This window comes from Erpetoichthys calabaricus, chromosome 9 (genome assembly GCF_900747795.2).
Source record: "Erpetoichthys calabaricus chromosome 9, fErpCal1.3, whole genome shotgun sequence".
Lineage (NCBI taxonomy): Eukaryota > Metazoa > Chordata > Cladistia > Polypteriformes > Polypteridae > Erpetoichthys > Erpetoichthys calabaricus.
Genome location: NC_041402.2, coordinates 30,433,117 through 30,455,571, shown reverse-complemented (window position 1 = coordinate 30,455,571; position 22,455 = coordinate 30,433,117). Strand labels below are relative to the sequence as shown.

Below are 22,455 nucleotides of genomic sequence, written 5' to 3'. Positions count from 1 at the left end.
AATAAGTCAGAAACAGGAGAATAGAACAGAAAAAAGGACGTTACACTCAAAAATATGCAGAAACACTCAGCAAACATTTGCTACTTTCAAATACTGAGAAAAAGCAGAGCCTTCAGTGATCACCCGAGAATGAATAAGTACAACAACAAAAGCAGGAAGTGGTCTTCTTCACATCCTCAATGCAAAACTAGCATAACTTCTTTGTTTTCATCTTGTTTCTTGAACATGTTTGACTGCCAAAACAAGATTCACGATAAGACTAGGGATTAAAACAAAAAAAAAAGGAGAAAATGACAAGGAAAGCTAACATACAAGATGGCAGATTCTGGACCATGTAGTAATAACTCTTTGAAATTAAGAGTAATGGGCCAAATGTAATCTCTGATGTATTTGGAAAAGACAGGAAGATCAGAATTATTCATCTGGTGCTAAATCCCTTCGTTTCCCACTGATTGTATGAGGCGATGGCATAGAGAAAAACCTAAAAACACCTTGAAACTGTTAAGTGAGCAGAAAATGAACTGATCACTAAAAGGCATAAAGTTAAAGAGGATACATTTCTTGAATATTTTAAGCAAGATTACATTTTTATTTCCAGGATTCACAGGTAAAAAATACCAAAAAAAATTAAAAGGGCCTGAAGCAAAAGTTTGAGCAACCGATATGGTCAGTACTTAGTAAGACCCCCTTTGGCAAGCACTACAGCTTGGAAATGCTTTGTGTAGCCATCTAAGAGTCTTTCAGTTCTTATTTGGGGTATTCTTGCCCATTTGTCCTTGCAAAAGGCTTCCAGTTCTGTGAGATTCCTTGGCCATCTCACATGTGCTGCTCTTTTGAGATCTATCCACAGATTCCCAATGATATTTAGGTGTGGGGACTGTAAGGGCCATGGCAAAACCATCAGCTTGCTCCTCTCGAGGTATTCCATTGTAGATTTTGAGTTGTATTTTGGATCATTATCTTGTTGTAGGATCCATCCTCCTTTTAACTTCAAGTTTTTTTTACAGACAGTGTGATGTTTGCTTCTAGAAAATGCTGGTATTTATTTGAATCCATTCTTCCCTCTACCAATGACATCTTTCCTGTGCCACTGGCTGTAACACAAGCCCAAAGCCTGATCGATCCACTGCCATACTTAATAGTTGGAGATGTGTTCTGTTCCTGGAGTTTGACACCCTTTTTTCTCCAAACATACCTTTGCACACTGTGGCCACAAAGTTCTGTTTTGACTTCATCAGTCTACAGGACCTGTTTCCAAAATGCATCAGGCTTGTTTAGATGTTCATTTGCAAACTTCAGGAGCTGAATTTTGTGGCTAGGATTCAGGAAAAGGATTTCTTCTGCTGACTCTGAAATGAAGGCCATATTTGTGCTAGTGTCATTGCACAGTAGAACAGTGAAGCACCACTCCAGAATTTGCTAAATCTTCCTGAAGATGTTTCACAGTCAAATAGAGGTTTGCCTTTCTACCAATCCAAATAGCAGTTCTTTTAGACTTCCACTTGTTCTCCACCGTTTCTCTTAACTGCCATTTCTTAATAACATTAAGAACTGAGGAAACAGCAACCTGAAAATGCTTTACTATTTTCTTGTAGCCTTCTCCTGCTTTGTGAGCGTCAATTATTTTATTTATGAGTGCTAGGCAGCTGCCTAGAGGAGCCCATAGCTGCAGACTGTTGGGACAAGGATTGAGAAGTCAGAGAATTAATACGGCTTTGCCATAAGCATCTCCTGGGGTTCTCTAATGATGACTGTGAACAAGCCATAGCCCTAATGAGATAATTTAGTTCTGAGACCTTGGGAAACGTTACCTGAGATCTCAAATACTTTGGGGTGCCCAAACATTTGCATAGTGTGCCTTTCCTATTTTCACTGTACAATTATACAAAACAAAGACAATACACAAATGTTGCATAAAATGCTGAAAAGAAATGTCATCTTTACCTTTATGCCTTTTGGTGATTAGTTCATCTTCTACTCACTTAACTATTCACAGTAATAGACATTTTAAGCAAGGTTGCCCTCATGTTTGTGTGCCACTATAAGTGCTTCATATGGTATACGTGCTGCAGACATGTTAACCAATGTGTCTTTGTTTTTCGCTACAGTATCTCAGCTATCAGTACAGTATGGTGTCATTAATTGAAGAACAATCTGTCTAATATGAGATATCTCAAAAACAGGGCTTTTGAAGACGACAACTCTGTGGCTGTTATTGAGGAGATTTCATACCAAACCGTCTCCAGCCCCAGTCAGCCCACTTCCAACACCATCACAGTGACAGCGGAGCTCTCTCCAAAAGGGCAGCGACAGACTATGGACCTGCTGACCGAGAACATTCTTGAATCTTCCCAGAATGCCTTAGCAGAAACTGGCCTGGACCAGATAACAGTGAGTCATGTTACCTTTTGTCTAATTTTTATACACTTCAAGAAAATTGGTACCTTGTAGTTGGTGTGTACTCTTCATGTTGAATATTTTATTCACAATAAAACAAAAAGGACAAGGAGATGAAATTAAGGGCACAGGTGAAATCAGAGTCTTAAAAGCAGGAAGGGGCCACTTCAAAAAGGACAAACTAAAACACGTCAAAAGCAAAACATAGGGCAAATTCTTTGGTCAAAAAATACAGCAAAAGTCAGTAAGCCAGAACTAACAGAAGAATTTCTAGCCAAAACAAGATCTTACAGGAATGCAAATAGGACATGTTTTGAATGATGGGGTGCAAGGTCTGCTGGTTAGGCCCTACTGAAAACTGTCATGGAAGAACTTTGATAAAAGGATCAGGAGATGGAATTGTAAACCAGAAATGGGCCAAAAGTCACAACCAAGAAATCAAAGGTTCAAGACTTTAAACCCATTCACTTAACAAGATTCAAAACCAAAAAAAAAAAAAGTATAAGCAGAAAATTCAGAAACCAAAAATAATAGCGTGATAGATTGTTAAGCTTTTTTATTGACAAACTTGGATAAATTGGCCAGTGAAAGTTTGGGTTACAACGGGTTTTGTGTGTGTGTGTGATGTCACATTGCATCTCTAGGGACAGAACCACAAAATGGTGGTAACCCCAAAAACAAAATGGCATCATATCTAAATCAATAAAGTTACTGTGAAAGAAAATTGAACTGCTTGCAAGCTACGAAGGGTTAAAAGCTGTTTAATTATAATGGCAGGTTATTCATAGAGGCGTCTGTCATAAGACAGGTTGCAGTAAGCTGACATAAGACAACTTCCTTTTTTAGGAACGCGTGTTAGACACAGGAAAGGTGACCTTTCCTTCTTTTGGGGTCCCTCTTGATACGTACACAAACAAGAAACGGTTGGCTGATTTGCGAAATATAAAATGAAAATACTTAGATGCTGTTTCATAAGTAAGGGGGAGGGAAGAAAATGAATATTAAAAGCCAAATGAAACAGGGGAACTTTGCTCTTCTGATTTGCAAAGCATGAATCCATGTACTCATCTGTGACTGAATAAAAGCTGATTGATTAGACTATTCCTGTCTTCCTCGGGGGTTACTTCCACATTACTAATGCCAGTCTGTCTGTCCAGGCATCACTCAAGAATGGCTCAACTGATTTCCATGAAATATGGTATGGACAGAGTATAGGCTACTTTTTTGAAGTGGGGTTGGTTTGGGGGCAGCTTATTATCAATAATTGCTTCTATACAAATAAGAAATGACTTGGAAAACTTTGTCCTAATGAGGCATCCATACTGGATATCCCAGAAGTGATGGAAGGAAATTAAAACTTGTCCCAGAGTATAAATTGTATCATTACCAAGAAGGAGAAAATACACGCTAGAACTGCGAGTCCTTCTCTGATGAGGTACACCACTGTCACGTCTTGAAAACCGGTGAATGATAATTTTGATCTTCAGCCTGATTGGGACAAAGGAGCTGCTGCAATGTAACTTTTTATATCTTGGGATCCTGCCGTTTTTTCCATCGCAACAGCTCCTTTGCCAATCCTAGTTTATCAGTCAGTTACAGGAATTGTATTTGGACTTTGCTGATTTCGTGTTATTTCTTTTTGTTGTATGTGGAATGTTTTGGTCACACAACTGACTGTGGTCCTAATTTGTTCCTCTTATGTTTTTTATATTTATGTCTTTATAGAAATGTCTCTGTGTTGCATTTACCGAAATACAATATTTACTCTATATACAGAATATAAAATCCTAAGCCTAAAAGTAAAACGATTTTGTGCAACAATTTTATGTCACGTTTTTTGTTATGCTTTAAATTGGCTTATTTTAAAACCTACATATATATGCTGCGGTGGGTTGGCACCCTGCCCAGGATTGGTTCCTGCCTTGTGCCCTGTGTTGGCTGGGATTGGCTCCAGCAGACCCCCGTGACCCTGTATTCGGATTCAGCGGGTTGGAAAATGGATGGATGGATATATATGTTTGGTATCATTCTTTCAGACTTTATCAAACTTTAATGTGATCTTGTTAGATTTTCAGATTCTTATTCCGTTTTTAAATTATAAACTAAAATATCTTGAAAGTTGTGGTTTTTAATTTCAATAAATCATTATTATTTCAACAATTTAATTCAATAAATTACATTATTTTTGATCGAGTAAACTTTCTTTCACAGGAACAAATTATTAAAAAAAATATCTATTCATAACACCAATGTTTGTTATTTAGGTGTTTAGTATCTAGTTGGCTGAAGGTCGAGTTACGATGACCCATTGCATACCACTTTTTTTTCATGTGATTTTTCCTATTATTTAAATGAGTAATTTTTTAAAAAAAGTTTTTTAATCTATAAGAATGTCAGTTAAAATGCTCAAAGAAACTGTGTTTTGACTGGTTATCGATGGCCATATTTAGCACAGATAATTCAGAATCAGACTCCAAAGAGGACGATGAATTCAGAGCTTCTTGAATTAAAGTGGCCATTTCATGCAGTAATTTTGGCCAACTGTTTCTTGCACTCGTATCCACCACTGACAAGCACAGTCACAACTTTCAGTACCGACAATTCACCAATCAAAAGAGGGTATTCACTAGAGCCCACCCTCTCTAATTTAATGGCTGAAAATGTCAGTTTCCATTTCATTGCACATTTCAAATTGTGTGTGATGACAGAGAAATAAAAAAATGAAAAAATAAAAACATCCTCTTTAATAAAGTCCCTTTGTGCGTCCAGGTGTCCGTGTGTGTGTGTGTCTTCTGGTGAAGTGCGCATGTGCGGGGCTTCTGGTGAAGTGTGCATGCGCGGGGCTCGGTGCAATGCGCGATATTACTGTCAGAGAAAGTTAGAGCCGTTTTATGGAAATACAAACCAGTATTACTGCGAGAGGAAATTAAAGGTACACAATACAGTGACTCATATTACAGCCACATACAAGCCAGTATTACTGTCAGAGGAGATTAAAGGCATATTACCGGCGCGCACGCCTGTATTACCGCCAGAGAAAATTAAAGGTATATTACGGACGTACAAGCCAGCGGACGTACAAGACAGTATTACTGTCACAGAAAATTAAAGACACACAATACACAGTGGCAGCACACGAAGAATGGTCAGCACAGCAAGTAAACATCAACAAGACTGAAAGACAAAGAAAAATACGACCAACAAAAAGAATGAGGTCAAGGTCCCTTGCCATTTAATCTAGACTGTTCCTACTAATGTTTATGCACTACTGTTCTAGCGCCCGTTATTGTAACGGGCTAAATGACTAGTATGTAAATAAATAAACAAAACATATACTCAATGTATTGTGAATTGTGAGAATAAGAAGAAATACTATATGTGAGCATAATGATTTAATTTGTTTGCATATTTATTTATTCATTTATTTAATTTTTTCCAAAATTTTCTTTCATGTTAGTGAGCATCAGTTTTCAGTAATGAACTTCAAGTTGCAAGCTCTACACAGGTGGCGATGTTGAATCTGAGAGGTGTCAGTGCAACAAACTGCACCCGAGTGCTGCTCTGTTAATTATGTACTAGGGCGAGCAACAAATCCCTTCTCATTTTACTATAAGGCATCATTTAATATATAAAGTGGATGTGTTTATTTGGTGTGCAAATCTCCACTGTTGAACTTGCTGTATCTGTGCCAAATTACCCACAGATTCCCAATTTGTGAGGGGGAAACACCATATGCTAGATTTCTTTTCAAAACTTAGTTTGTTCCCAACACCTGTGCAGTGCTGCTTCCCCCAGATAGCTATAAATAAATAATAATGTTAACAAAAAGTAAATGGAAAAAAAGTCTCAAAATAATAATACATTGTGATTCTACAGGATTTCCAACTCTTGTAGAGCAACACAGAGCTGTTGTGTTTCCCCCAACTGGCTGGGGTTCAAATTCTGTATTTATGTCTATTTGGTTCATTTATGTTAACAATCTGGATTACTTTATTTCTGTGTATTTACTGTTACGTTCCATCTTTCATGTGGGATGTTCACAAAGAAGCAGGGAAAGCTTCTCCATCCAGGACTTACATCTATTATGCTGGCACCCCAGCCTGGTAAGGGACTCCTATTTAGAATGTATTATTATTTTGTACTTCGTACTTATTTCAAGCTAAGTTACTGCCATTGCTGCTGGGATTCTAGTCCTGGTGAACTAAGTTGCTGCAATGCCCCTCCATGCCCCCCTACTGACCAGAAAAGGGAATGTTCATTCCTGGCCATCTGTTATACCGGCCTCCTAGCCAGGTAAGGGTCTGGAGTCCATCCTGGCATGAGACACTGGTCGCCCATCACAAAAGTTAACACATTTACGTTAGTAACTATGAAGGAAGGCCTTGACAAAAACAAACAAAAAAAAATTCTATAGCCTTGTCCATTTTTTGATGCTTCTGTTGTATAGTGCTTTTCTAAAATATACAGAGCCCTGTAGACGTCAGGCAAAAAAAATTTGTTTGAATGAATTACGTGACTCGTTCAAACAGATTTTTTTTTTTCTTATTTCAGTAGCTATTTACTTTTCTTGGTATGCAGTTTAATGAACCAGAACTGGAAGAGTATAGGAAGCCAGCAGTTTCAGTCTATTTGACGCTGTTCAGTGCCATTATTGACTAAACCTCCAACTAGTTTCTCTTCCGATTCACTGGTTTTAATACATATCTTATAGTTCACTTAGGGTTCACTGAACTGTATGCCAGGAAAACAGTACGGGGCTCCGTAATAAGAACTGGACTGCAAGGTGGAAAAATAATAATAATTTGCTTAAGCAAATTAATATGAAAAGGGGCTCCGTACTACTGAAATATGAGTCAGGGAAAAAAATAGAAAATAATCCATTTGAACGAGTTACGAAATTCATTTGAACGAGTAATATAAAACATATTGCTAAAATCTTTTTTTTGGAAGTCAAAAGAAAGAAGCAGAAGATACATGATTCAGTGCTAGCTAACTGGAAATATAGCACACCCTCAGAAAGTATTCAGACTACTTCACTTTTTTTTCCACATTTTGTTGCAGCTTTCTGCTAAAATCACCTAAATTCATTTTGTTCCCATTCAAACATCGCTCAATACTCCATAGTGACAAAGCAAAAACAGGATCTCAGGAATTTTTACAAATTCATTGCAACTGAACAATCCCATTGACACAAGTATTCAGACCCTTCAATAGGACACTTGAAATGTGTCTCAGGTGCATCCCATTCTGTTGCTCATCACCGAAATGTTTTAACATCTTGTTTGGTGTCCACTTGTGGTCAGTCCAAGTGATTGGACATGACTAGTAAAAGGCACATACTTGTCTATAGACGACCCCACATTTCACAATGTGTATTTCAGCAAAATCAAGCCATGAGGACGACGGAACTGCCTGAAGACCTTACAGACAGGATTGTGTCAAGGCACAGATCTGGGGAAGGCTACAAAAAACACTTCTAAGCACTGAAATTTCCCAAGAGCACAGTAGCCTCCATGATTCTTAAATGGAATATGTTTGGCACAGTCATAACTATCTCATGTTGGCTGCCCAGCTAATCTGAGCAGTCTGGGGAGAAAGAACTTGGTAAGTGAGGTGTCCAAGAACTGAATGGTCACTCTAGCTGAGGTGCAGAGAATCTATCTGGGGATGGGTGAATCTTCCAGAAGGACAACCACAATACAACACTCCAAGGTTTTAGGGCATAGTGGCCAGACAGCACATGGCAATCCACTTGGAGTTGGCAAAAAAGGTGACTAAAGGACTTGGAGACTAAAAAACAAGATTCTGGTGAAAGCAACATTGAACTATCTAGCCTAAATTCTATGTGTCATATAGCAAACACCACTCATCACCTATGTGATACCATTCCAACGATAGTGCAAGGTGGCAGCATCATGCTATGGATTGCTTTGAGAGACAGGGATTGGGAGACCATTCAGATTTGCAGGAAAGCTGAACAAAGAAAACTACAGAGACACAGTATCCTTAATGAAAACCTGCTCCAGAGCGATCTAAATGTCAGTCTTGGCCGAAGCATCACCTTCCAACAGGACAAGGACCTTAAGTAAAACCAAAGACAACACAGGAGTAGTTGGGGTTCACATCTGAAACTTTCAGCTGAGCTTCAGTCTTCTGACAATGGTCTCATATTTTCCTTAATCACCCTGTGATACAATGAAGAATACACAGTAGATTATATGATGGTGACCTGCCCAGGCCCTGATACAGCAAAGCAGCCAAAAGTCACAACACTTTCACCATCATGCTTTACAGGTGGCATCCACTTCTTCTGGTCAAATACTGTTTTTGGTTTTCACCAAACATGTCTTCTGGTACTGTGACCAAATAACTCCATCTTTGCGTCGTCTGTTCAGAGTACATTATTCCAGAAGTCCTGGTCTTTGCTTTGATGTTAATGGGCAAATTTTAATCTTGCCATGATGTCTTCTGGACAGCAACGTCTTCCTCCTGGCAAATCACCCATGTACCTTTTCTAATGGTAGACTTAAGCACTTTGAGATCAATGGTGGCAAGAGCTGCCAAGATGAAATTCTGAAGTTCTTAGAGACGTCATTTAGCATCTTTTGTTCTGCTCTTGTGCAAAACTTGATAGGGAAGCCTGGCCTGGACAAGCTGGAATTTGTTTAAAATGGTTTCCACATACAGATGATCTTTCAGAAAGTGGCATGGTTTATTTTCAGCTCTTTGTAGAGCAGTTAAAAATCGCTTCCCAGACTCATAGGCATTTATAACCTTCTTTCTGGATGTCTTAGAGATCTCTCATCTGTCTACCCATCCATCTATGTATCTACTATATATTGCCTTATATATCCTTCTATATTGTTTTATCTAAAGATACTGTTCAGGTGAAATTCAAATCCTGAAATGTCCACACATGTTAAAAATGAAAAAACATCTGTGGGGTGTTTCACATGACGGTAGTCAAGTCTTAGAAGCTATCCAGTTTTAGGTGATATGCATTGGGGTGAAACCTCACAAAACAATGCAGGTCAGATCTCTCATTAGTGCCATAACATTATTGCCATTCAGTTTCCTTGCTTATAACAGTAGCCTTCATAATAATACTGTATGTTAAAATATCAACTGTAGTAGTGCAAACAGGCATTCATTTTTTCAAGTGAATCAGAGAACTGAACTTCATTCATGGTTAGTGTATCATAACCCCCTCCATTCACAAAGACCCCTGTAATCTCACCCAAATGCAGAGTTTTATTGATGCCAACTCTAAAATAATATGTTGTGAGATCATGGGCCAACAGTCCCCGTCTACAGTCCGAGTATTAATGATCTGCTCATGAGCTGCCCGTCCTGTAATATGACTGCTAGTGGGTCTGTCAACAAGTTACCAAAGTATGAGACTAGAAAGTTTCATTACACAGACATTGACAGTAGGCAGAATTGCACCCAGGACTGTCTTTTGATGAAGCATCAAAAAGAAAGCCTTCCATAAGTCACAGTGCTGTGCATTTAATGTGAGGTCTTAATTATATGAATTTTCCCCTGGGATTAATAATAAAGTATCTATCTATCTATCTATCTATCTATTTATTTCAGGCAGACAGTCTGAATGCTTGGTACCAACCACCCCTGCTGCCACTTGATGCTTGCCTATAGGCAATACTTCTACAGGCTACACAATCATATTGGAAGGTGTGTCCTCATGTTAGAACAAGTCTGTAGCAATTAAAACGCTCAAATGTAATTAAACCCCCTCATAAACTGTCTTGGCAGGTTCAGACAATAAGAGCACATCTGCAAAATCCACCCATTCATAGCACCATTGCCTGGCCTTCCATTACTATTTATGAATGTATTTGGTCTTGAAAGCCGCAGTCACGTCTTTAGTCTAATAGAGGTTATCTGAACTTTAAGGTCCAATTAATTGTTTGTATGTGAATTAAAAAATATAAAAGGAGTATGGGACTTTAGCACAGTGCTAAGTGCTGCTGCATGGTGGACACGCTGGGTGCAATGTGGAAATGGATGATTGCACCAGTCCTCCATGGATATAAAGAACATGCAAAATATTTTCACACTTACTTAATCCTGTGTGGCAGAGCAGCTGCAGACTCTCCCAACAGCCCTCCTGGACAGGGAGCCAGACCACCACAGGGCCCACTCACACATGGCCAATTTGGAGTTAACAATACATAGCAGACAGTATATCAGACAGTATAGATCTTGTGCATAGCATCGTCAAAAACGTAAACATTGATCCTTCTTTGTAAGTCTTCATTTGAAAGCTGGTATTGTCACTGCATCCAAGGTGTGAAGTAACTCTTTGGAACCCCTAAAAGCCTGAAAATATGTTTTAAAACATTTTGGTGTTATAAATCACTAGGTGCCCATTCGAGGTTTTATGAGAAAGTATTGTAGCAGACAGCACTTCACTGGCTGAGCTGAAGGTAGATGCTGGAGTGGTAGCAGCTCGTCCATCAGGGAGAGGAAATGCATCCTTTGGGAAACCTCAGAGGGTCTGAGAAAGAGAGCAGAGGTTATAAGAGAAAAATACTAAGAGGAGCTATTAGGACTTGCCTTGGTCTCAGTGATGGGGAATTACTGAAAGGGACAGAGATTGCTGAAGCTGCCATACCGACACTCTTCACGTTCCCTGGGAACACTACGTCTGCCTCCCATACTCTTAACTAACTAGAGCTCTGGCACTGGTCCATTGCAGGGTGGCAGACTGGTTCACAGCACATAATCTTCAGCTTGTATGATCAAATAGCAATAGTTATACACATACACACACACACACACACACACACACAGTGTCTACAATTGAAGTCAGAAGTTTGCATACACTTATTAAGTGAATTTTAAAGAATTCACCCTAACTCCTCCACTGATTTCACACTCATAAACTATAAATTTGGCATTTTGTTTAAGACTTCTGCTTTGTGCAGGGCAAAGGTTATTTTTTTTTCATGTTCACAGATGGAGTATTTCACTTTTTGTTGACTATCACACAATTCCAGTGGGTCACAAGTTTACAAACACTTTGTTAACTCTGCCTTTAAACAGCTTGGAAAATTCCAGAAAATTATGTTAAACCATAGACAATTAGCTTCTGATAGCCAATTAGCCTAATTAGAGTCAACATGTGGATGTATGTTAAGGCCTACCATCAAAGTCACTGCCTCTTTGCTTGACATAATGGGAAAAGCAAAAGAAATCAGCCAAGACCTCAGGAAAAAAAAAGAAAAATGTGGACCTCCACAAATCTGGTTCATCCTTGGGAACAATTTCCAAATGCCAGAAGGTTCCACATTCATCTGTGCAAACAATACTACGCAAGCATTAACACCATGGGACCACACAGCCATCATACCACTCAGGAAGGAGACGCATTCTGTCTCCTAGAGAAGAATTTGCTTTGTCACAAAAAGTGCAAATCAATCCCAGAATAACACCAAAGGACACTGTGAAGATACTGGAGGATACAGGTAGACATGTATCTATATCCACAGTGAAACTAGTACTATATCAACATAACCCGAAAGGCTGCTCAACAAGGAAGAAGAAGCCACTGTTCCAAAGACTACAGTTTGCAGTGGCACATGGGGACAAAGATCTTACATCCTGGAGAAATGTCCTCTGGTCTGATGAATCCAGGATCAAACTGTTTGGCCATAATGACCATCGTTATGTTTGGAGGAAAAAGGGTGAGGCTTGCAAGCTAAAGAACAACCAGCCATCAAGCATGGGAGTGGAATCATGTTGTGAGGGTACTTTGCTGCAGGAGAGACTTGTGCACTTCACATAATACATGGCATTATGAGGAATGAAACTTGTGTAGATATACTGCAGCAACATCTCAAGAGCTCAGCAAGGAAGTTGATGCCCAGTCGCAGATGGGTCTTCCAAATGGTCAGTGACCTTAAGCATATCTCCAGAGTTGTGGCAAAATGGCTTAAGGACAACAAGGTCAAGGTACTGGAGCGGCCATCACAAAGCCCTGACCTCAATCCGACTGAACATTTGAACTGAAAAGTGTGTGTGAGCAAGGAGGCCTAGAAACCTGTCCCAGTTACACCAGTTCTGTCTGGATGAATGGACCAATATTCCAGCAACTTCTTGTAAGAAGCTTGTGGAAGGTGACCCAAAATGGTTGGCTCAAATTAAGCAATTTAAAGGCAATGCTAACAAATATTATGCATCATGAAAAGTTACCATCCTGTGTAATGCTAGTCAGAGGTACAAATTGGCATTGCTTTTGTTTGTAGATTATGAATATGTGTACGATGTGATTCATCCAATTAAGATAGTCATATCCTAATTAATATCATTCCCTATAGCAGTGGTGGCAAACCTATGGCATACGTGCCAGAGGGGGCACTCAGAGCCCTCTCTGTGGGCATATGCGCCGTCGCCCCAGCACAGAGTTCGTTATTAGAAAGGCAGAGGGACACGGGGCCAGGCTGCTCCACACCCCATCTCCACATGTGCCTGAGGACATTTCTCACATCACCCACCCCTTTGCCTAGCAGCCCAGTGGGAACGCTTCCTCCCTCTCCTGTTTGGGGTAAGGCGGGCGGCTCACATGCAGAGTGAGGGTGTGGCGTGAACGGCAGCCTGTTGAGTCTGTGGCAAAGGTGATTCCCGTGGTGGGGTTGGAGAGGATGTGGTATAGAGGGTCCACAGCTCAAAATTGAAAAAGCCAGTTTTAATAGATAATCGCGCGGCTTAGAGGGGGTGTGGTAGTGTAGCTGGAGCGGTTCCTGGGAGCTTAGTGATGCAGGTGGTTCTCGCTTAAGTGCACAAGTGAGGAGTCGTCCGCATCTGTAATTGATGCTGAGAGCTACTAATTGCCACACCTGATCCACGTCCCCGTAATGTATAATAGAAATGCAAGGCGGATGGAAAGGGGAAAAAAAGAGAGAATGAGAACGGGAACAGAGATTAATGGGAAAGACCTGCGTGAAACACTTGAGAAGATAGAAGGGATGACAAAGGACAGCACAGTTAGTTCTGAAAATGAAATCCTTTAAGTGTGAAATTCTCTGCCAAATAATTTTAAGTCATTGAAAGCACTCGGAATTGCTTCCCTTAATATGCTTGGATCATCTTATGCTTGTGAGCAGCTGTTTTCAGCTTTGAATTATATCAAATCTGACACCATTAAGAAGAAAGACGCCTCACGCCTGGACAAACTGGTGAGGAAGGCAGGCTCTATTGTTGGCATGGAGCTGGACAGTTTCACATCTGTGGCAGAGTGACGGGCACTGAGCAGGCTCCTATCAATTATGGAGAATCCACTGCATCCACTAAACAGTGTCGACTCCAGACAGAAGAGCAGCTTCAGCGACAGACTGCTGTCACTGTCCTGCTCCACTGACAGACTGAGGAGATCATTACACCACCAAACTATGCGACTCTTCAATTCCACCCGGGGGGGTAAACATTAACATTATACAAAGTTATTGTCTGTTTTTACCTGCATTATTATCACTTTTTAATTTAATATTGTTTTTTGTATCAGTATGCTGCGGCTGGAGTATGTGAATTTCCCCTTGGGATTAATAAAGTATCTATCTATCTATCTATCTATCTATCTACCAGAAACAGACTAACAGATGACCTGAGTGCTGCATGTGTTGCTCTCAAAACTTACAAAGTATGAGCCAAGGTTAGATAAATTATCAGCATGCATACAACAGAAATCACATTAATTGTTCAAAAGCATGCCAAATGCAAACTTTTACCTTTCAATATAAAGTTGTTTGTATCACTGAAAGCTCTGTTATTTTGTTTTTCTTTTAAGACAAAAAAATGTTAATGTAGGAGTTGTTTTTTCTAAACTAAAACTCAGTATTGAGGTTAAATTGCCATGTTGGCCCTTTGCGATAAATAAGTGGGGTTTTTTGTTGCAGTTTGGGCACTCGGTCTCTAAACGGTTCGCCATCACTGCCCTATAGTCATCTGCATATTCCATAGTGACACAGTAAGCGTTCTGTCACCTATGGAGCAGTAATGAGACACCGTGATCCGATTCCCGAGAGGTATTTTGCGCATTGACCGTATCTGTCATTTATTGGTATGCTTTTAGGTCCTCATTGCTCGAGTTCGTCGCTTGGTATGCCTCCAGCATTATTGGGGAGTGGCCACCAAAGTCGTGACCAATGAGTAATCGATGCGCCGAAATAGAAGGACGACTTCGAGTTCAAATCCTTTACCAATCTGCCAAAACTGTAAAGAATTCTGAATGTATCATTGTGCTCTTTTCTCACATCTATTTTCAGATTTGACCTTCTTGTTCTATCGACCACAATAAGCGCCTCTTGTATAAGACTTCAGTTTTGCTTTGCTTTGCTTTCTAACTTTTTTTTTTTTTTTTATGGGCATCTCTTGGTATTGCTCAAAACATTTATCTGCCCGTTCACTGACAAAACATCAGACTGGATCAGCAGCAGTAACTCCAAGATGTGGTGTATTTTTTAGGGATATGTGGGATTTGCAAGGGGGGGATGAAAACAATGACAAAACAAATGGGGGAAATTCAGGCGATGGTGGAGCATTTAGCAGGAGCTATGAACAACTTGGACCTAAGGATGGAATCAAACCATGGCACTGTTTGAAGACCCCAAATCATACCAAATGATGACAGTATCCATCCATCCCTCCATCTTCCAACCCGCTGAATCCGAACACAGGGTCACGGGGGTCTGTTGGTGCCAACCCACCGCAGGAGACACACACACACCAAGTACACACTAGGGACAATTTAGAATCGCCAATGCACCTAACCTGCATGTCTTTGGACTGTGGGAGGAAACCGGAGCACCAGGAGGAAACCCACGCAGACACGGGGAGAACATGCAAACTCCATGCAGGGAGGTCCCGGGAAGCGAACCCAGATCTCCTAAATGCCGCCCAAGACAGTATCCATCACACCGTAAATAACACTTTATAAGCATCCTAGGAGAGTCACAAAATGTAGATCAGTGCTTTGCAGTCCAGCTGCCAGTAAGCCACTATTTTGGGCCAATTTCATTACAGCCAAAGCCTCAGGTTCGGAATAACAGTCTGAATTAAAATAATATCAAGCTTGCGTAAGTATTTATTTTACTTTTAAATTATGCTCCCCTACACAGCAACTAATCTTGTCCACTTAAATTGAATACAGCCCACATGTTTCCAGACACACACACACAGAATGCACATTTAGGCCGATTTCCCCAGGGTTGTGCCATTCCTGGAACTTCAAAGTTGTCATTTAATATCAACCAATCAGGTATCAGGGTAAACTCTGACATCATAAGGGAGGGACTGTAGGCATCAAGACGCATCATCCCACACCCTTTAATATCACATTTGTTCACTAGTAACTATCTAAGAAACCTTACCTTAGAAATTATAATAACATTAAATTTTCCTCCAGGTCCTGGGGACTTTTCTTAAATTTTGAAAGTTTAGTTTTTCCCAGCAGGATATTTTGCATGTCTTTTTTTGCAGTCCCTGCTCTGTGATTACAGAGGCTAACTTTAAAGCTGATTGTCTGAAGCTAGATGCTCGTTCTGGAATGAAAACTGTGCTGTCGGCCTAACATTGTCTGTAGTTCGCTCAGTTAGTAATCAAGAAATAACTGAACAACAAAATGGCTGATTAAATTTTAACAGTACCTTTATGTCTTCTACAAGGTTGCGTTTGCCTCCTGCTCCGTTATAGAGGTCTCTCCAGATCTCCATTAAAACACACTGGCCACCTCCATGTCTCTTCAGCATCACACCTCTTGCTGTCACTTCTAATACACTCAAGTGGCCAGTTATTTATTAATCGGTGGCACAGCAGCACGACGGTCCAGCAGGCACAGTGTGGCATATTAAATGAGTGACCACAGTTGTCAGTCTCTCCCACCAGGAGTCAGGAACCTCCTACTGATTTAAGAATTATCTTGAAAAATATGTCTGGCATTATGGGAAGAACAATGCTTGGCAGACGTTCTGCCCATTTATGCACCCACCTAGCATTTGGGCAATTTTTACAGATCATCAGATGACAGCTTTACAGCTCGTTAAGGTCATAATATTTTTCCAATTTTGCAGTCTGTGATTTTTTTTTTTTGTAATATTAAGATTGATTCTAAGGGCGGTACGGTGGCGCAGTGGTAGTGCTGCTGCCTTACATTAAGGAGACCTGGGTTTGCTTCCCGGGTCCTCCCTGTGTGGAGTTTGCATGTTCATGTTATTTTAGGAGAATTAAGTGGATAGCACTGGCACGCTTTGTTGGGCTGAATGGCCTGTTCTCGTCTAGATTGTTCTAATGTGTCTTGCAATGCACTGGCATTCATTCCAGGGTAAGTAAACTCCATCCTGAAATGGAAGAAGCAGTTTACAAATACTGGATGGATATATTTAGAGTGGATGTTTATAAGAGAATGTGTCCAGCAGTGGTCTGGAGGATCATCTGGAATTCCCATTTTACATCTGATTCTACTGGGACAGGCTCTGGTCCATTTCAAACATAGAACTGGATACATGTGTATTTATATAAAACTAGCTATTTCAGAAGTTGCAAACTGGCTCAAACTGCTGCTTCATGGTTCACAGTTTTCCATCCCATCAGTTTCTTTTGACTTTGCATGTTCTCCCTGAGTTTGTTTGCTCCAGATATTCCAATTTCTTTCCACAAATCTCAAAGACAAAGGAGTTAATATCATTGGGGGACTCTAAATCAACCCAATGCAACTACCAGTGACGGACCACAATGCAGGGTTTGTTCTATCTCCATGTAACCCTGAAATGGAAACAGTAGGAAAAAAAAATAGAATGGATGAATTGAAACACAATTATTTTTAATACTTAAATTAGCACATTACTATACTTTAATCTACTCAACATTTTAAGAAAAGGGTCTTGAGGTAAGGAAGGCTATGGTGATAGCATTTGCCACAAGGCAGGTTCAAAACCAGAAGGGGGTGTTAGTTCATTGCAGAAAGCACTCATTCAAAGCAAAAAGCTTCATGGGGTAACTTGGAGATGTGGGAGAAAACCAGAGAGCCCAGGCACACAAGATGAACGCACACTCCATACTGACAGGTGACTGTTGTACTCGGGTCCCAGAAGGTGCGAGGCAGTGCTGCTAACCCTTGTAATATAAAAAGCATACACATTCATAATTAAAGACCTTTAAAAAGGGAGTAGATATAAAATAATATGTGAAATTCCATCCTGCATATTTCAATTTGACAAACTGCAATAAATGACTAAGGTCTGGGAATAAGAGAAGACATAAGCAGAGGCATCAGACCTCGTGGGCTGGAAAAGAAGACCCTTGTTGTTGGAATTGGGTGACGGGAGTGCCAATTATAATGCCAATTGAACCGTAAATGAGAATAATAATTATTCACAACACAATGCCCCCCCTGTGACCCTGTGTTCAGATTCAGCGGGTTGGACAATGGATGGATGGAACACAATGCCATAGAAACATGGCCCATTAAAGTTTAGGACAGCCATTTAAACCACTGCATTACATTTACCGGTTTGGCTGACACCTTTATCCAAAGCAACTTACAACATTTATGACACAATTAATTACATTTTTTTTTTGTTTTTTCCATTGTACCACAGGCAGGTCAAGTGACTTGCTCAGGATCACACAGTGTCTGTAGTGGGATTTGAACCTAGAACCGCAAGGTTTGAAGTCTAAAGCCTTAACCACTACACCATAGTGTCCCACTGTAGCCCCTAAAAAAATGATCATAATATACTGTATGAGGTCAATCTCTGTTGGTATTTTATGCATAAGCGGATACCACCATACCTTTCAGGGACCATCCCCTTATTATCCAGGTGCAGGTTACAACAGTCCTTCATTTAAATACTGCAACTCAACACACCACCAATAGGAGCCCCTCTGATCAGAACTACTGTAATTTGCTGCGAGTAAAATGCTTCCCAAGCCAGCCCCGACATCACGAAACGCCCTCAACGTCAGTCAGGTAACACCCATCGTATTAGACTATGATTAGCATTAGGGTCCCGGTACACTGTGGTTAAGATCAGGGTTGTAGGAGGGTTATCTGAATCAGATGGCGTTTTGGGTATTTCGTGATCAATGTCATAGGTATCGAGAGCTGCGGCTAGCTAGACTCTTCTCTCCCAAGCAGGAAGGACAGTCACCTAAGGCCGGCAGCATTAAAAGACACCTGGCATTTCCCACCTTCAGCTCTTAGTGGCCGTGAGGAAGCGAAGATTCACACCACCCGAAAACGGCGATTTGTTTATATCAGTTTTCTTTAAAACCAGTGTACTGTGAAAATAATGTGAAGCACCTGGGTCTGAGCCGGAGAGTGCTATGTTGCAGACAACAGCACTTCAGACATGTCTCCAGGCTTATAGAGTCCATCTGCCGTGGGTATGTGGTCACCAGCGAGTCTCACAAGGCCGGTGGACAGTGGGCGTATGAGTGCTCTCTGAGGTAGAGAGGGGTGGACAAAATGGACAAAGCAGCTGAGAGATGCCACTAAAGTGCTGACTAAGTGCCCAGACTGCGAACGCTGATCTCGGGGCTTTGCTTTGCCTCTCCGCTAGTCCCGCCGCTTCGAACAGTTGAGCGCGTGTATGAGACAGAATGTGTTTGTGGTTAGAACACTGGTGTGCCTTGGGATGTTTTTGGTTACAAAAAGCGTGCCACCACAGAAAAAAAGGATGGGGAACGCAAGTTTATTCTATTGCGGGGCCACACAAAAACATCCAGCTTTGACCCGGCACGGACACACTGATAAAGCAACTCAATGAATCAATAAACAATGCTAATAACGTACATATTATACAATCAATGAAGGAAAGAAAAACAAGAAGTCCTCCTCAGTTCCCCGAAACACCAGGCACTACACAGTAAAACAACTCAAATTTACAATTAAGTCTATACACAGTCCCGTAGGTCAGGTGCAGATAGCGATGGTGTATGAAATGAAACGCCCCAGTGAACAGCCCTCTGAATGAAAAGCAAATGTTTTGTCCTACCAAGATCCAGATTTGGCGTGATTGAAGAGCTCCCCAGACGAAGACGTATCCAACCAAGACGAAGTCAAACGGACAAGCAGATATATCCGGGTTTAAACTTTAATCCAATGGTGGAGGGATGCGTAGAAACAAATATACTGTACACAGATGATTGCTTTTTGAAGAGACCGCTTATTTATTTTCCCTCCCAGCAACCACTGCGCCCTCTATAGCGGCCCAATGGTGGAATACTACCGGGTGCTGCTGGGAGTTGTAGTCAATGTAAGTGGCGCAGCTACAAACTTTATGTGCCACGTTCCATGGTTGAGGGTTTGTGGTGTTGTATAACGAACCCAACAGCCATACGTGCGTAAAAGTGAAGATATCTTTCTTTTTTTTTTACTCAAGTAAAAGTAAAATTTAACCATAAGAAAACTGCTCAAATAGAAATCTGTTGTCTGACTTTATAAGCCTGTAACAACAGCCTGGTAATGACTTTCTAGCACCTGCTCAGCCCACCTGTACAAAGTTTAGAGCCCTAATATTAATAAACTTTATGTGGTGGGTTATGGATGATTGAAAATAGTGATAAATTGACACACAAGTTGGGAAACCAAAGTCCTGACATGACTAGGCTAGAGTTGCTAAAGCAGGCCAATGCGGTAGTACCCACCACCACATCTTCCCAGCAAAACACTTCAGCTACAAGAGTGGGCAGTTTGACGAGTGAGGGTGAGAGGAAACAACAAAAATGGTCAGCTCTATCCAAAGAGGACAAGACCATCACGAGGTAAAGGGATCAGGTGCATATTATTATACCAGACCAAATGGACAACTCATGTATCAAATAAAAACCATGAGGTTTGCACTGATTGCTTAGATTTCAAGCCAACTTAGATGGGTAGCACAGCTAGTGTTTAATAAAGTGCTTTAGCTTTATCACTTCTAGTCTCATATTCAAAGGAATGGCCTTTGAGTTTTTCAACTATTTCATGATCTGTTTTGGATCCACGTATATAAAGTATGGTCATTTCTACACGGTGTGACCAAAATGAATGCAAATACCATTAAATGAAAGTCTGCAATGTGCCCTTTAATCACATCTGAATTGTTTGATTTGTAATTTTAAACTGTGGAGCAGAGGAGTAAATTAAGGAAAAATGTGTCTGTCCGAAATACAAGGTAATGGATGGCACTGTATAAAGGTAGAAGCATGAAGCGTTTGCAAACACCTCCGCACTGATACGGCCGAGGCAGGGACCTGAACTCGTGTTCCTTCAGTTGCGGGCCAGCAGCACACAGCACTGTGCCACCCTGCTGTCTAGCAGTTCATTTTATTTCTGCACTGACCAAAGGCTTGGGAATGACAACCATGAGGAGCTGACGCCCAAGTTTCTGGTCATGTGGTTTAATCCCCATGGTTTAATACAGAGGGGCCAGTCTGATGGCGCATGTCATGTATTTCTATGCAGTAAAACGTGCCGTTCTAATTTGACATAAATGATGTAGCATTACCTTTTTTTTATTTAAGGAAATCCAAGTGGCTGACAATGATTTCAAGCTGGATGTTACAAACGAATGGGGAAAAAACATTGCTACTCTCGAAGATTGTGCTCCACTTCGCACTGAAGCTGACCAAAACGACGACACATCCAGACAATGCCCGGAAACTGAGGTGTCAGCCCTGGGCAGCCCAGTTCCTCCTCCAGAGGAAGCGTTGCACACTTCCTTAACTCTCCAAACACCAGAGTCCGGCGCTACGAACGCTACACCCATCAGACATAACATCAACATCTGCCGTGGCCAGGCAGCAGCTCCCATCGTCCTGTCACACACGATGTCACTTGGGGACAGGAACAGCCTGGGGATTACAACCGTTGCAGTCGATGTACATTTCTACTCGGGCTTACCTGGTCCGGCAGCTGTCCCGGCTCAAGGCCTCGGCTCAAACAGCAGCCCAGCTGTGTGCCCAGAACTTGACTCTCAAGACTCAGCAGTGCACTGTGGAGCGTGTTCAGCAGCCGGAGTATCGACGACATAGAATGGAGGTTCAAGTTACAAGTATGTTGTATGAGGTTAGGTGCTGCTCTTTGTTAACATATACTGTTTAATGCACAAAGTAGAAAATATCATGAATGCATAGCACTACACACACCCAAGGAAAGGTAACAAAGTCGTGATATTACACACACCAAATAAATACTGTGCAGTAAACACACACAGCCAAGCACTGAACACTATCCCAAGTTGCGACAGGAAAGATTTGTTTGAGTGTGTATGTGTTTACTGCACTGTATTTATTTACTACTTAATTTTATTACATCGATTTATCTATTAGTGTTACAGTTTGAACACAGGGAGGCTAAAAGACTTGCTGAGCGGTATGGCGATCCAGAGGCACTCTTGTGATTTTCACTTCATTGCCTTATCCAGTAGTCCATAGTCATTAGTAAAGAGAAAAGAAAAGTAGAAATATTAATGTGATGAACATACAGAAAAGAGAGCAGCATGTTGGCGCAGTGGTTAGTGCTGCTACCTCACCTCTCTAGAACCCTGGGTTCAAATCCTATCCCGGGCTGTGTACTCTGAGCATACCTGCTTGGATTTTCTCAGGATTCATTTTATTGTTGAACAAAGACAATGCTCTCCCTCAACCCAAGATTTTTATTTGACACCAAACACGAAACTTAGCAAATGACAAGTGGGTTTTGTGTCTTTCTCTGGGGAAATTATTTGGCCACTATTAGTGTTCAGAATTATTAGGCAGCTGCATTGACAATCTTTTTTACCCACTTGCTTGTTTATTCTCAGGTTTTGCTGCAAGTGTACACTAAACAACTAACATAAAGCAAGATATTACAATGAACAAATGACATTTTTGGCTTTTGAAAAGTATTCAGCGAGCAATACAGCCACCTTTCATTTCAATAACTGCCATGAGCCTTCCACCCACATAATCTGTCAGTTCCTTCATCTGTTCAACCACAGCCAAGATTGTGGCCTTCATTGAATGCTGCCGATATCTTCCTGTACTACTGCCTGAAGAACATATCTTCTAGAAACTGGT

The 22,455-nt window shown here is 40.9% G+C and overlaps 1 protein-coding gene across 1 annotated transcript in view; it reads left to right on the top strand.

The window, feature by feature from the left end:
• LOC127529137 (uncharacterized) overlaps positions 1 to 21,429 on the top strand; it is a 51,128-nt gene extending 29,699 nt beyond the window's left edge. The window contains exons 7-8 of the mRNA XM_051931754.1: positions 2,184 to 2,391; positions 20,920 to 21,429. Coding sequence (XP_051787714.1) covers positions 2,184 to 2,391; positions 20,920 to 21,429 — 718 coding nt within the window. The remainder of the gene's footprint in view (positions 1 to 2,183; positions 2,392 to 20,919) is intronic.
• The last annotated feature ends 1,026 nt before the right edge of the window (positions 21,430 to 22,455 follow it).